Source organism: Thalassophryne amazonica, chromosome 13 (assembly GCF_902500255.1).
Source record: "Thalassophryne amazonica chromosome 13, fThaAma1.1, whole genome shotgun sequence".
Lineage (NCBI taxonomy): Eukaryota > Metazoa > Chordata > Actinopteri > Batrachoidiformes > Batrachoididae > Thalassophryne > Thalassophryne amazonica.
The window spans coordinates 94,937,954-94,954,855 of NC_047115.1; the positions used below are offsets into that span (position 1 = coordinate 94,937,954).

General features: G+C 41.7%; 1 protein-coding gene across 1 annotated transcript; it reads left to right on the forward strand.

Moving 5' to 3' along the window:
• Positions 1 to 1,028: 1,028 nt before the first annotated feature.
• On the forward strand, positions 1,029 to 9,991 carry LOC117523842 (cytochrome c oxidase subunit 5B, mitochondrial). Its single transcript, XM_034185457.1, has 4 exons — positions 1,029 to 1,185; positions 7,379 to 7,449; positions 9,600 to 9,699; positions 9,799 to 9,991. The coding sequence occupies exons 1-4, from the start codon at positions 1,086 to 1,088 to the stop codon at positions 9,909 to 9,911; spliced, it is 384 nt and encodes a 127-aa protein (XP_034041348.1). The 5' UTR covers positions 1,029 to 1,085; the 3' UTR covers positions 9,912 to 9,991.
• The last annotated feature ends 6,911 nt before the right edge of the window (positions 9,992 to 16,902 follow it).

Below are 16,902 nucleotides of genomic sequence, written 5' to 3' on the forward strand. Positions count from 1 at the left end.
CTTATCCTCAGCCAAGTCCTGTAACTCTTCCAGGGGATCCAAGTTGTTCCCAAGCCAGCTGGGAAATATAATCTCTCTAGCGTGCCCTAGGTCTTGCCTGGGGCCTCCTCCCAAATGGATGTGATAATATTCCTAAATTTTTTACCAAAGCCTATGAAGTGCAGCGCTTCTAGAAAAAAACAATGCTCAATAGTATTGAAAACCTTATAAAAGTTATGAAATAACACCAAACTATCAGTATCAATAAGGACTTTATAGTGAAACATTTCTAATATCAACCTGGAATGACTGTGTATACTTCTACCTTTCATAAAGGCTGATTGACACTCATCTATTATTTGCTTGAAGCCCTCATTTTATCACTTTGCATAAGCATGTGCCAGTAATTTGTAATCATTATGCAGTAAGGTTATTGGTCTCCAATTGTCCAATAAAAGTATATCTTTGTTTGGTTTTGGGATTAGTTCGATGAGACCCTGTTTCAGTGTTCAAGATGTTTCAAGATTATTGGTTGAAATGCATTTTATAAAGGCATTGTAGAGCAGCTCTCTAATATCCTTCAAAAAATGTATAGAACTCAACGGTTAGACCATCTGTTCCAGGTGATTTACCATCAGACATCTGCAACTGCACTTTCTAGCTCTCCAATTTACAGCTTTTCCTCCATAGTTTTTCAAATCATCACCCATTATCTTATTTTGTTCTCTAATTTTCCTTAAAAACTGAAGACATTTTTCTCAGAAAAACGGGATTCATACAAATTGCTATAAATACTATTTTCTTGTCTGTCGCTGTTTTTTCCAGATTAAAGAAATAGCAACAATCTTTGAGACCCACAATAATGAAAGAAAACATACAAATATCCGTGAATAAGATGTGCTTGCTTTTTTTTTTTTTTTAAGAATTTCCGGTTTGTCTTGCGTGCGTATTTTCATTGGTTAAACGCAGCTGTACCCCTGATATTATTGGCCGTATTTCACTGTCACTCAAAGTGTTGTCAGGGTGATTTTTGGTCGGCGGGCAGATTTCTTCCAGGTCATTCTCCGTAGTTTGAAGTCAGAGATACAGTTTATGGTCAGTGCAGAATGGCGGCTCGTCTTCTCCTCCGCTCTTGTAGAACAACTTTGAGCTTAATGAGGTCCAGTGTAACGGCCAGACCGATTCAACGGGCTGCGAGCACCAAAGGTAAGAAAGAGTTCGTCTTCCGACAGGCCCGGACACTAGCAGGAAATGCGCCCTAACTGAGTCATTTAGTCTTACGACAGGAGCTGTTTTACGTTTTGATAATACTTTTTAGCTAAGATATTTCACATGAACGGTCACGCTGCCTGTGTGTTCTGGTGCAGTACTTAGTATTGAAGAATTGAAGACTGTTTGCTGAAGGTCATTCGGGTTTATGCTCGGGTTGAGGCCTTCATGATCCCCGCCTCCCTGGTGTTGCCAGGTCCCATTTTTCATGTTGCCAGGTTTCGTAAATTTACTCGTTTCTCATTTTCCTATTTGCTTGATTGATTGAATTTTGTTTTGTCATAATTACAAAAGAACACTTGTAATTAAAATAATAAACTCTTTAGAAGTCTTTGATGTCCATCTGTAAATTAAACCATAACTTATCTGTTGTTGTTGTTTCAGGTTAGATGATTTCTTGATTATCATTATAAGGAACCTTGGACATTTATTTTTAGACAAATAAAATGGCATCAAAAGTAGGGATGGTTATTAAGATTATCTATCAATACCATTATCGATTCCGCTTATCGATCCTAATTTTCTGTGTACTAAAAATAGGCTTTACAGGTTTTCTATGTCAACATTTTATTGAGTCTTAAATAAATCTGAAATTGGTCACTGGATCCTTAAACTCTGGACATAAATAGAAATAAACAAGATCTGTAGTTTTTCTCAAAAGCATTTCCTGTCATACATTATTGGCATGAATGTCTTTCCATACCTCTGAGCTGAGCTCTTGCAGTCGGCTGTGCTGCACGTCAGGATGTAATTTGTAAAGAATGCAGGACGCCTCATTTTGGGAGGAAAAAACATGTTAGTCGATTGTAGTTTGTCTGTATTACAGCGTTTGGAAAGAGGTGTAATTTTATTTAAAGCGGCAATTCGTTTTGAAGTTATTAATTTGACCGGACTCTGTCTCAGCAGAGAGCCGTGCAGCGTCTGGAGATGTGCCAACGGAACGGAGGACGATTCTCGTTTCTTGACTGTAGAGTCCCAGTTAGTGACTTTAATCCACACAAAACTGACTCACAATTGACATATTTTAATGGCTTTGAGAGGGGTTAAGAAGCGGACTTGCTGCTTCTGAAGAGCAGCGAATCAAAGAACCAACGAGCCAGCGGAATGAAGCACTGCTTCATTGGTTCACTCTTCAAACTGGACTTGCACTGCAGAAACTGTTGATTACAGACCTGCTGCAGGGTCTGTAATCAACGTAGAGAAATGATCAATTTCCCCGACAAATGCCCTCAAAAACAACGGCTGCTCTGAAGGACCAATAGGGGAATCAATAAGCAAAAAGGCTATTGATATTGGTGGATCGAAAAATATCTTAACAGTACCCAAAAAGAACCAGTTCTCTATACCCAACCCTAACAAAAGTAATATGTACATTTTTAAGTCTTGTAGATTCATTCATTTGGTGTTCAGCTCTATCACTGGAAGGTTTGGAAGTGCATCTGTATTCACAAGGTTCTTTGCACAGCAAATGTTGAAATGTTCCTGATGTGGGGCAAGTGAAGAAGTATATTCCTTAAAATGTAAAGGAACAGTGCTGTGCCGTTTTCTTTAAAAGTCAGATTACTAGATAGTTAAAAAAAATTTAAAATAGAAAAATCTAAGTTGAGACTTTTCTTGTAGTCAGAACAGTAACCATTAAAAACTGTAGCTTTATTTGGTAAAAAATAAAAATAGATCAAACCATTTACAAATACAAAATGTTCACTCAGCTCGACTGCGATTATTAAACATCCTGCAGCTAAAGGCTAAGCTAACATTGCTAACATTAGCTAACGTTGCTAAAACGTCAGCGATGCACTAACATCACATTTATTTTCAGATTACTACTCACCTCAGTCAAATTTGCAGAAGCTCTGTTGCTCAAACTGGGTGTGTTTATCCAAAAGTGAAGAATATCAGACTGAGTGTGTCTGCTTGATGACATCGGCTGTCGTCTCTGTCCCTGACCGACTTGTGTCTCTCTCTGAGGGTGATATCAGTCACTCATTCTTCTGCTTTTTACTCATTAATCTTGTGGTTATGACTCGCAGACTGAGACTTGTTCAGCCTCCACTTAAAATGCACCTGCTCAGTCGCCAAGCAAGAAGAATAATTAGCAATAAAATACTACAGCAACCACTTATTATTGCATGTGCGCAGATAGACTTACAATCATGAGTACTTTGTGTTGCCAACTGGGACGTTAAATAATGTGACGTCCTTTAAAAAACAACAAAAAAAAAAAACTAAAGATTACAAAAAGGTATAGTTTGGACTATCTATGACTGAATGATCAGGAGTTATGGGGTAAAAACGGCAAAAATGGTGACAAAGGTCAGTTTCAGTTTGTACAAGGGTCAAAAGTTAAAGTTCCTTCAATTTTGGTAAAAAGTGATGCAAATTATTGGTCGAGCTAATAGGATTAATAAATGGAATAGTTTTGATTGTGTTGAACGTTTGGTCTCCAGTAAAGGTCAAACAAGGTCAACGTCCATTGGATTCTATGACGTGACATGTTACTCCGTAATGCAGGGGTGGGCATCGAGGGCCGGGACACTGCAGGTTTTCCATGCAACCATTCACCTCAGCAGGTGGGTTGCTGATGAGCTTCTCCTCTGAACATAAACACCTGGTTGTCAATGAAATCACCTGCTGAGACACCTGATCATTAATGAAATCACCTGCTGAGGTGACTGGTTGCACGGAAAACCTGCAGTGTCTCGGCCCTTTATGGCACGATTGCCCACCCCTGCCGTAACGTGATAACTAAGCGTGATACATGCTCCAAACTATTCCTTTTAAAACCTGTTAACTCAAATAATAATTTCATCATTTTTTACCAAAATTGGAGCAACTTTAACTTTTGACCCCTGTACAAACTGAAACTGACATTTTTGCTGTTTTTTTTCCCCCGTAACTTCTCATAGATAGTCCAAACTGTACCTTTTAGGAATCTTTACAAAATCAGACAAATAATGTGGTGGTTACCTCCGCCAAAGAGGTTGTGTTTTTGGTTGCGTCCGTTTGTTTGTTGGTTGGTTTGTTTGCAGGATTACTCAAAAAATCCTCAACGGATTTCAATGAAATTTTTACAAGGGATGTATCTTGGCGATCCGGATCCAGTAATTTTTTTTTTTTTTTTTTTTTTAAGGATTCTTTATCATTGCAGGATAGGGCCAATTTCAACATTTTTGCATCCAAGTTCATGAAGACGGGTCACAAAGGCTGAACAAAAATTAAGTTACGACACAATAATTTAGCATTTGTTTCTTCCCATTAAATAAACTTATTAGAAAATAAAAAACTTGTGTAGTTCATGCAGTTTCTCTTTATAAATACATTTGCTGAAGATCTAAGGGTTTAATCTTCTGGGGCCGACGCCGTCGTATACGACAGCTGAGACCAAGCTTTACTAAATTATAAATAACTTTTTAATGATATGAGATAGAAACTTACTTTTCTTTTTGCTGAAAAGTTAACTCCACGGACTTTCGAGCCACCGTCCACCATCTTTGTACTCCTTATAGAAGCTGTGTGATGACGTGAGCAATGTGAGTGTCCAATCGGAATTGAATCACTGTCACATGGTTTTCCAAAATCCAATCGTAGGGCAGATTCACCTCACATGACACACCAAAGTTTGTTTTTAGGAGTGATGTGTTACTAGATGGCCCGTTTGAATAGCCCCCTGGCTGCTGGCTCCAATGCGCCCTGCACCATTACGCACAGTGAAAGTGAGCAGGCGGAGAGCCTCTCATATAATCTCACATGCTCAAACAGTGTGTGAGTATCAGGACTGCTCAACTAGTTTTCCTGTGAATGTTACTGGATAAGCCTGTGGCAAGCTCTCTCGCTCCGGGGTAAAGCACTGTTTACCATATCAATGGAGCAAGGGGGGAGGGGCCGCTCCTCAAACTGAATGAGCCTAGAAGTGTGAATGTTGCTTTCAGAGCAGGAGAGAACAAACACACAGTCAACTTAGTAGTAGAAGTTTGTGTAATAGCAGACAGAAATTGCTTTGAGATGAAGACAAACAAAATGCGTAGACCATTTTGTATATATTGTTCAAAATGTACATTTGTGTTTATTGTTTGTACCTTTTGTTTGTGTCACAAATGACCTTTATAAAGTGTCAAAACAGTTGTTTATTATAGTTTGCTGTGTGTTTTGAATAAATGTGTGGAAAATTATTTCCGCTTTACTTTTTCCTTTCTTGTTTCTGATTGTAAACCTTTTACATTTATAAAACACAACTATAGCATATATATTTTGAAAGTACAGGTTGTCCTGAAAAAAGAGACAAACTTGATTGTGGGATGCAGGGAGAGCTGTTAACAGCAATAATAAAACATTTATGCCAGGCGAGTGAACTGTCCAAAAAAATGCCCTCGGACCCCAGAGGGTTAACCACTGAATCTGAAACATGACGGTAGATGCGTGAAATGATATGGAATAAGTCTCTTTGCCAAAGGGTATTCCATGTGATGTCAGTGACCCTATGGCCTTGGCGGAGGTTTGCGCTCTGAGTGCTTCTAGTTTTCAAAATGATTTGAGCATTTTTAATTTTGACCCCTGTGTAATTCTTCAGTTGACCCCGACCTGGCTGCCTACTGAAAATTCAAGTGGCCAGTCGTTTTTTTCAAAAGAGTAATGTCTAAGGAGTATTTGTGCCAACTTTGGTGCTTGTTTCACCATTTGTACCATCCATCCATCCATTCATTTTCTTCCGCTTTATCCGGAGTCGGGTCGCGGGGGCAGCAGCTCAAGCAAAGCTGCCCAGACTTCCCGATCCACACACACCTCCCTCAGCTCCTCCGGGGGGAACCCCAAGGCGTTCCCAAGCCAGCCGAGAGATGTAGTCCCTCCAGTGTGTCCTGGGTCTTCCCCGGGGCCTCCTCCCAATGGGACGTGCCCGGAAAACCTCTCCAGCGAGGCGTCCAGGGGGTATCCGGAAAAGATGCCCGAGCCACCTCAACGTGGAGGAGCAGCGGCTCAACTCCGAGCTCCTCCCGAGTGACCGAGCTCCTCACCCTATCTCTAAGGGAGCGCCCATCCACCCTGCAGAGGAAACTCATTTCGGCTGCTTGTACTCGCAATCTCGTTCTTTCGGTCATGAGCCAAATCTCATGACCATAGGTGAGGATCGGAACGTAGATCGATCGGTAAACGAGAGCTTTGCCCCCTACTCAGCTCTCTCTTCACCATGACCATTTGTACAGTTTTGCTCTAAATATTCTCTTAGCTGCTGCACTATTAAGTATTTTGCAGCTTCATGTCTGAAAACAATGCTGTACCGGGTAAATCACCTTTAAAAACCCACCAGATTAGCAGGGCATGCTGACCTTTCTCCCAGAATGCATTGTGGTGACACGTAAAGTTTTACACATCAGATGGCAGCACAGGCCTCTCGATCAGGAAGAATTATTGTTCCTCCAATGCCAGTTACCAACAAAGACATTATTCAACATCGAGCAAACCTGTATTTGAGTGGGCGGGTCCACCCTACCTGTTCCTTCAGGGCTGCTACTTACAAGGACGTGGTGATATTCTTCATCCAGTCAGCAAGTGACAGTCTAATGTCACTTGCTGACTGGATGGAGAATAGAGTGAACAAGTCAACTCTGGGAGCATCCACGGCACCACGGACTCCCCTTGTGTCCTGGATGATAACCACCCAGGCAGACAACTGGTCCACTCCCACATTGCTAACATAACCATCTGTCTGCCACAGCCAGGTGAAACATGGACGTCCCCATGGTCTTCTCCAGCTACTGGGGTCCTCAACACTCAGGCACCCGTGTGTTGGATCATGTAGAGCGAAACAAGCCTTGTGTCCAAACGTCAACGCTGACGCTCCCTCACAGGGCAGGTGACGCTCCTGTGCTTGAGGCCGCTCACCTGTGCTGGGATTTAGTTCAACTTCTTATTGTAAATCCGATTGTACCTGAAGAAACCTGCTCACCATTCCTGGTGTTTTGAAGTGGCTTCCCAGACAGGTTCTGAGGAGCGTGTAAACATTTGTCAACAACGGTCCGTGACTTCATCAACAAACGGCCTTCAGTTGCTGGTAACGTGCAGACCTGCCAACACGGGGACTGTGGCTGAATGTTGACTTTGTTTTTGGTTTCTTGATGAACTGTCTCATTTTCAGGAATGCCGACGGATGAGGAACAGTCCACTGGAATTGAGCGACACAATCTGGAGGCCATGAAGCAGGGGAAGGTAATGCACTGTGCACGTAGGCTGGTTAATGTTGTGCAGGGATGCTTATTCGCCATCTTTAGATGGTTTTACGTCTTTTTGTAAATTCATGCCGTCTAAAAGAAATGCAGGGCTGTGAAAAATCCGTGGATCCGCGAAATTCAGCAGATTTCATCATGGGGGGAGGTGTTAGTGTTTTACTCTGTAATCATGATTGTCACTGAGTTTTTAAAATGTCTATCGCAAAGTGTTCTTTTTTTTTTTAACGACATTGTGCAAGTTTTATAAGACCGTGGCAGTCCGCGCACACTTGGAGGAAAAAAAAAGCCTGGCTGTTGTGACAGTTGTCGTAAAGTGAGAGTGGTTGGTTGCTGCGGCGACGTTGTGTGTCTCCTGCACGTAGCTTAAGCTAAAGGTAGCATGTGGACATTGCAAACCTTTAGAGTGCTAAAGTTTTTAAAAGAAGACTTGTGCAGCATGTTTCCGTCATGGACCGACGTTGGACAGAGAGAAGATGGTGAGAAAGACGGTTTGAAAGTCTGATAAGGACAAGAATCCGTGGAATTATCGCTGGCTTCATCAACACACCTGAAAGATAAAAGAAACGGGAAAAGTGAACTGTGCCCTCTCAGGGAACACGGTAAGAATTTTTCTCTCTCTGGAAAATAAACATTGTGCTGTTCAAACAGGATTTTAGAAAAGATTATGTGACGACTTTCTTTCATTGGGAAAAAAAGACCGGCTTTGAATGGATTTAGGCTGCATGAATTTACACAAGAATGTAAATGAGTTTTTATTAATGTAGACTTTTTTCATGGGGAAAAAGACACAGTGGCTTCCAAACGCCTATAGCATTCAGGGTAAATTTTGCTGTCTTGAATATTATAGATTATATTTTATTATTATATTATAGGTGAATCACATTGCTGTCTTTTTTTTCTCCTAATGCTGCATTTACACATAACGACGACGAGTCACGAATGCCACGAAGTACACATTCTTGGCCGCTGATCACGAATGTGATGATTCAGGGCAGAGGCGTCAGGTGTCCTCAGGAACTGCTGCAACCTGTTACCACATGTTACGATTAATGGCACGTGTTGCTGGAGAATTATCAGGAGCCATTACGCACGGGCAAGAATAGTGTTCCGCGTTATTGCGCGTAACAGCGCATCGTTAAGTTCTGTCACGTTGTGAATGAGGTGAATTGTCTCCACACACACCCATATTCATCTAACCAAATTCAGATCGCTCCAGTTTTTCAGAAGAACTCTGTGACTGCATGCATAGTTGGGCTCTGTGCCATGGAGTGGTGCAGAGAGGAGGAGGAGGACAGACCCAGATGTGTGGCTTCATGCGGCTCTTGTCTCGCAGATTTTCCCAAACATCAGGCACATGCAGCAGGTGAAACACTTGCAGGAGCGCGCTGAAGAGCACTGAAATTAGACTTTTAGCCGACTTGGTGTCAGCAATCAAACTGATTGCGGTGCAGCAGGGTTTAATTGTGCGCGCGCTTCTACTTCCGCCGGACTGGAGGAGGTGCAGAGATGTCTGGCTGCATGTGAGTCTCCTCTCGCTCCTCTAGTTGCTCACACTCGTTCTCCCGCTCATCGGTTACAACATCCTTAGGAGCTTCAGCAGGAACTGTGGAACGACATTTGGAGCTGAGTTTAATTGTGCGCATGTGACAGAAAACTGATCCGTCGTGGTGCGCAGTGAAATGTGACGCCGCGTTACAAGTTGTGTCAAAACTTGACAGTTTGTGTCACTTCGTAATAACGCGTGACAGTTTGGGCTCCAAGAACCATCACAGGAACCACTATGAACATTGTCACGTTCTATTAAGGATCAATACTCATCAAGACGGATCAATACGCTCAGTTGCGACCTCCACGACGTGAGACTAAATGAGGTTGGTGTGTGACATTCGTGGAAGATTTTTGACAGACAAAAACATGCTCCAGGAATATCAAGAATATCACGCACCAACACGCACTATTAAGAAACCCATTCAGATGCGTTAAGTCACATTAAGAATGTCAGGAATGTGTCACGAATGACAGAAAAAAGACATTCGTAACGCGTCTTGCTTATGTGTAAACGCACCTTAAGCATCCATGGTTGTGTCCAGTACGGCACTGTGCTAATTGGTCTCAAAATTGATCCTGCAGGACCCCTACAGTATAATGAAGCCTGTGCCGTGTGCAGGAACCAAGGAAGACCCTCACATTGTCCCCTCAGCTTACCACAAGAGGCTGGTGGGCTGCATCTGTAAGTAATGGACGGGGAAGGCGGAGTCCTCTACCTCCCTCCCTCCCTGATTGACATGTAACTGCTTAACTAAGCTGGTGATGCTGTAATCCCGTGCAGGTGAGGAGGACAACGCTACCATCGTGTGGTTCTGGATCCACGAGGGAGAAGCTCAGCGCTGTCCTTCCTGTGGGTCCCACTACAAGCTGGTCCATCACGAGCTGCCTCACTGAGGAGACATGAGCAGCACCGTCACATACCTGCTTTAACGTGTGCACATGTACAATTTGCTGTCAATAAAATATGAACCTCAGCTGTCTGAAGTCTTAATTAAACAGAAGCACATCATGAGGGTAGTCTGCACTGCTTGGAGTCATTGTAGGAGGAGACACTGACAGAATCCTGACAAATGTGGTCCAAAATTAAAGTTACCCCTCGCCACCTCTTTTTGGTCATCTCTGTATCCTCAAACCAGCATGCTGTGAATATTTCCTGAAGCAGGCTCCAGTCACACAGATGATTCAGCACAGGCTCTTCAGTCTGGTTGTACGCAGTTTGAAAATCTGTTTCTCAAAACGGCAGAATGTGGAGAGCCTTTTGAGCCGTGACTGATCAGCGGGAGCAGGTTTCAGGAACCGTGGACAGTCACATGGGCTTAACTTTGGTGTCAATCAATCAATCAATTTTATTTATATAGCGCCAAATCACAACAAACAGTTGCCCCAAGGCGCTTTATATTGTAAGGCAAGGCCATACAATAATTATGTAAAAACCCCAATGGTCAAAACGACCCCCTGTGAGCAAGCACTTGGCGACAGTGGGAAGGAAAAACTCCCTTTTAAAAGGAAGAAACCTCCAGCAGAACCAGGCTCAGGGAGGGGCAGTCTTCTGCTGGGACTGGTTGGGGCTGAGGGAGAGAACCAGGAAAAAGACATGCTGTGGAGGGGAGCAGAGATCAATCACTAATGATTAAATGCAGAGTGGTGCATACAGAGCAAAAAGAGAAAGAAACAGCAGTCTAAGTCTATAGCAGCATAACTAAGGGATGGTTCAGGGGCACCTGATCCAGCCCTAACTATAAGCTTTAGCAAAAAGGAAAGTTTTAAGCCTAATCTTAAAAGTAGAGAGGGTGTCTGTCTCCCTGATCTGAATTGGGAGCTGGTTCCACAGGAGAGGAGCCTGAAAGCTGAAGGCTCTGCCTCCTATTCTACTCTTACAAACCCTAGGAACTACAAGTAAGCCTGCAGTCTGAAAGTGAAGCGCTCTATTGGGGTGATATGGTACTATGAGGTCCCTAAGATAAGAAGGGACCTGATTATTCAAAACCTTATAAGTAAGAAGAAGAATTTTAAATTCTATTCTAGAATTAACAGGAAGCCAATGAAGAGAGGCCAATATGGGTGAGATATGCTCTCTCCTTCTAGTCCCCGTCAGTACTCTAGCTGCAGCATTTTGAATTAACTGAAGGCTTTTCAGGGAACTTTTAGGACAACCTGATAATAATGAATTACAATAGTCCAGCCTAGAGGAAATAAATGCATGAATTAGTTTTTCAGCATCACTCTGAGACAAGACCTTTCTAATTTTAGAGATATTGCGTAAATGCAAAAAAGCAGTCTTACATATTTGTTTAATATGCGCTTTGAATGACACATCTGATCAAAAATGACTCCCAAGATTTCTCACAGTATTACTAGAGGTCAGGGTAATGCCATCCAGAGTAAGGATCTGGTTAGACACCATGTTTTTAAGATTTGTGGGGCCAAGTACAATAACTTAAGTTTTATCTGAGTTTAAAAGCAGGAAATTAGAGGTCATCCATGTCCTTATGTCTGTAAGACAATCCTGCAGTTTAGCTAATTGGTGTGTGTCCTCTGGCTTCATGGATAGATAAAGCTGGGTATCATCTGCGTAACAATGAAAATTTAAGCAATGCCATCTAATAATACTGCCTAAGGGAAGCATGTATAAAGTGAATAAAATTGGTCCTAGCACAGAACCTTGTGGAACTCCATAATTAACTTTAGTCTGTGAAGAAGATTCCCCATTTACATGAACAAATTGTAATCTATTAGACAAATATGATTCAAACCACCGCAGCGCAGTACCTATGGCATGCTCTAATCTCTAATAAAATTTTATGGTCAACAGTATCAAAAGCAGCACTGAGATGAGTCCACTGAGGCCATAAGATCATTTGTAACCTTCACTAATGCTGTTTCTGTACTATGATGAATTGTAAAACCTGAAACTCTTCAAATAGACCATTCCTCTGCAGATCAGTTAGCTGTTTAACAACTACCCTTTCAAGAATTTTTCAGAGAAAAGGAAGGTTGGAGATTGGCCTATAATTAGCTAAGATAGCTGGGTCAAGTGATGGCTTTTTAAGTAATGGTTTAATTACTGCCACCTTAAAAGCCTGTGGTACATAGCCAACTAATAAAGATAGATTGATCATATTTAAGATCGAAGCATTAAATAATGGTAGGGCTTCCTTGAGCAGCCTGGTAGGAATGGGGTCTAATAGACATGTTGATGGTTTGGATGAAGTAACTAATGAAAATAACTCAGACAGAACAATCTGAGAGAAAGAGTCTAACCAAATACTGGCATCACTGAAAGCAGCCAAAGATAACGATATGTCTTTGGGATGGTTATGAGTAATTTTTTCTCTAATAGTTAAAATTTTATTAGCAAAGAAAGTCATGAAGTCATTACTAGTTAAAGTTAAAGGAATACTCGGCTCAATAGAGCTCTGACTCTGTCAGCCTGGCTACAGTGCTGAAAAGAAACCTGGGGTTGTTCTTATTTTCTTCAATTAGTGATGAGTAGTAAGATGTCCTAGCTTTACGGAGGGCTTTTTTATAGAGCAACAGACTCTTTTTCCAGGCTAAGTGAAGATCTTCTAAATTAGTGAGATGCCATTTCCTCTCCAACTTACGGGTTATCTGCTTTAAGCTACGAGTTTGTGAGTTATACCACGGAGTCAGGCACTTCTGATTTAAAGCTCTCTTTTTTAGAGGAGCTACAGCATCCAAAGTTGTCTTCAATGAGGATGTAAAACTATTGACGAGATACTCTATCTCACTTACAGAGTTTAGGTAGCTACTCTGCACTGTGTTGGTATATGGCATTAGAGAACATAAAGAAGGAATCATATCCTTAAACCTAGTTACAGCGCTTTCTGAAAGACGTCTAGTGTAATGAAACTTATTCCCCACTGCTGGGTAGTCCATCAGAGTAAATGTAAATGTTATTAAGAAATAATCAGACAGAAGGGAGTTTTCAGGGAATACTGTTAAGTCTTCTATTTCCATACCATAAGTCAGAACAAGATCTAAGATATGATTAAAGTGGTGGGTGGACTCATTTACTTTTTGAGCAAAGCCAATAGAGTCTAATAATAGATTAAATGCAGTGTTGAGGCAATGAGGATGTAAAACTATTGACGAGATAATCTATCTCACTCAGAGTTTAGGTAGCTACTCTGCCCTGTGTTGGTATATGGCATTGGAGAACACAAAGAAGGAATCATATCCTTATCCAACACTACAATGTGGTTGTATGTTGGTTTTAAGCCAAAAAGAACCACTGTGGTTGTAAAATCTTTCATTCTGCTGTTAATATTCTGACCCTGGACATAAAGCTGGGATCAACAATATGTGTCCAGAAAATATTCACAGCACTGAACCTTTTCCACATTTTATGTTACAGCCTTATTCCAACATGGTTGAAACCCCCCGCCCCCAAATTCTACTCGTAACCCATAATGATGTGAAAATAGAGCACAGCCACCAACACCTGTTTCAAATTACACAAAATTTTTACCTTGGAAAACTTTTCCAGGTCAGAGTCCTGGTTGGTCGGTGACACTGGATCAAACTTGGTCAGTTGATGAAGGATACCAAGCTACATAACGCTCTCAAATATGAAAGAAATTTGATCAGTTTGGCAAGTTATGAATTTTTGAAAATTAGTTCAATGTTAAAAAACCAGGGATTTTTCCAAGATTTTTCCTGACTTTGACCTATGACCTTGTAAAGTGAATCATTTCTTGCCTATCAGGATATGAATCCTTTTCAATGTTGAAATAAAATATCTGCAATATGGATCAGATGCGGATCAAACAGTCTATTCAGACAGTGACAGTTTGCACCTCATTATCAAAAATGAGTGATTGAGACACTTGATATGTAAATTACACATTAAATGTGGTTTTCAATGTTAAATTTAAATGGCCACAAAATCTATAATCTGAATCAGATCCGGATCAAACTGTCAGCTGATAAAGGACACCATCCTACATAATGCTCTCAAATATGAAAGAAATTTGATGATTTTTGACAAGTTATTTTTTGAAAATTCGTTAAATGCTAAAAACAAGGATTTTTCCAAAATTTTTACTGACTTTGACCTTGAAAACTGAATCAGTTGCCTATCAGTAAAAATTTCATAATGATACGTGGAAAAATTGTGGGTTACAGGCTGTTCACAAACAGACAAACATAGGTGAAAACAATCTCCAACTTTGTTGGCAGAGGTAAATTATTTCAGATTTTTGTGAATTTATTAAGCATTAAAAAAACAGAAATCACAAGTATTCAGTCTTTCCCATTAAGCTCAAAATTGAGCTCAGGTGCCTCCTGTTTCCACTGATCATTCTTGATGTTTCTACAGCTTACTTGGAGTCCACCTGGGATAAATTCAGTTGATTGGACAGGATTTGATAAGACACACCTGTCTCACCAGACCAGAGAATTTTGTTTTTCCTGGTGCGAGCCCTTCAGGTGCCTTTTGGCAAACTCCAGGTGGGCTGCCATGTGCCTTTTACTAAGGAGTGGCTTCTGGAAAGTTCTCCTCTCTCCACAGAGTAATGCTTCAGTTCTGACAGAGTGACCATCAGGTTCTTCTCCCCCGATCTCTCAGTTTAAACAGGTGGTCAGCTCTAGGAAGAGTCCTGGTGGATTTGAACTTCTTCCATTTGTAGTTTTGCAGTTGTATCGTGGTCCGTGACTTACACGAGAGGCCCTTTTCAGCACCATCTGGGCACAGCAGAAGTTTTTCACAGGTGCTACACCTCCTCTAGATAGACCGTGTCATTATCATAATCGCTCGTGAACTCGCTGAATCAATGTCATCCACATCCTCGCTAGCCAATGTTTATATGGCTTTGAAACACCGGAACTCTGCTGGCGCCGTGGTGCATTCTGGGGAGTGCAGGGGGATTATGAGAACCATTAAAAGTACTAATATGGTTGGTGGAGACCACTGTGCTCATTGGGACCTTCAAAGCAGCAGAAATGTTTCTGTACCCTTCCCCAGATTTGTGCCTCCAGACAATCCTGTCTCAGCAGTCTACAGACAATTCCTTTGACTTCATGCTTGGTTTGTGCTGTCAACTGTGGGACCTCACATGTACACAGGTGTGTGTCTTTCCAAATCATGTCCAATCAACTGAATTTACCCCAGGTGGACTCCAATTAAGCTGCAGAAACATCTCAAGGATGATCAGTGGAAACAGGAGGTACTTATGTACATGTGATTTCTTAATTTTTACATAATAAATTTGCAAAAATTAAAAAAAGAATCCTTTTCACACTGTAATTATGGGGTATTGTGTGTAGAATTTTAAGAACTCAGCCACATGGGGTGTGCAGCCAGTACATTCTGAGTGCTGATCCCAAGCCCGGATAAATGAGGAGGGTTGCGTCAGGAAGGGCATCCGGCATAGAACAAGCCAACCCAACTATGCAGAATAAAAATCGAATTTCCATACTGGATTGGTTGAGGCCCGGGTTAACAACGTCCGCCACCGGTGCTGTTGCCCAACAGGGTGCTGGTGGAAATTGGGCTACTGCTGGGTGAAGATGACGAAGAAGAGGAGGAGAGGGAAGACATGCAGGTGGTTGGTGTGACAGAGGAAGATACAGAGGACAGGGCGAGATGGAAACGATTGATCTGCTGTGGCGCCGCCTAACGGGAAGAGCCGAAAGGAAAAGAAGTGTAGAATTTTAAGGGGGGGAGGGGGGGATGAATTTCATTCCTTTTGGAATAAGGCTGTAACATTAAAAAAAAAAAAAAAAAAAGGAAAAGTGAAGCGCTGTCACTGTACAATATATTTCCCACCTCAAGATGGCACTGTCACTGCAGTATGGAGTTTTACCAGCTTCCTCCACAGCAGTGGAAGACGGTGATCCTTTGCTCAGGAAAGCATGTTTCAGGAGTTAACCCTCATCAGCCACCTCAGTTATAGCCAGGCACTGCTGTACAGTGGGGGACACCTCAACACGGCACCAGTCAACACAAGAATGGACGTACACAAAACACACAACGACCATTCTGCACATCTTTTTATAACTTGTGCAGACAATAGGAATGAGTATTTCAAGAATAAAACATTCTAAAGAAAATGGCTAAAAATAATAACTGTGTTGGGGGGGGGGGGGGGGGGGATTACATCACCATCGTCTTAGGATGCAGGATACCCACCGAGCTATGGACAGCATGTTGGACCTGCTAAAAGTCCACTGTGAGCAAGATGATGCCCATGAAGAGCTGATCCCACAAACTGCTGGTGAACATCATCATGTTCTTCCCGTTGGTCCACGTGGTGGTTAGACAAAATGAGGCAGGCAGAGTCTTAGTGTCTCCCTGCTGCAAGCTAATTGTTCAACTTTGCTTGAAGTACAAGTAATTATGTGATGTCACTGTTAGTCTGAGAGCAACAGTCTGCCAAAAACCGCATCTCACTATCTCATGGTTAATGTGTTTGAGAAGACGACTTCTGACTGGACCTCGACATTAAGTGTGTTGGTACCAGTGTTAAACACAGGAGGTAATTACAGATCACTGTTCTATTTCCTGACCACGAACAAAAATAAAACTACTAATTAACTTTATTATGCCTTTGCAATATGCCATAGACATGTCTGCCACGGTGCATGGGGAGTAGAAGCTAGACTGATGATGGATTAGAAGCAGGTGTGGTTACCACACAAAGGTACCAAATCAAAGAAATAGTGTTATTTTTTTAACTGATTAACAGCCGTTTCATTCAGTCACAACTCAGCAGGAAGGATTTGTACGACTGCATACAAAAGAAACATTCCCCATCTCTCTCTTTGAAGTAACATGCTGCTTGAAGTGAGCTTGTTTCTGGGTCTGTTAACCACAAAAAATACAGACGGTCGATCATAAAACTGATGCTTAAAGACAAAATGAAAT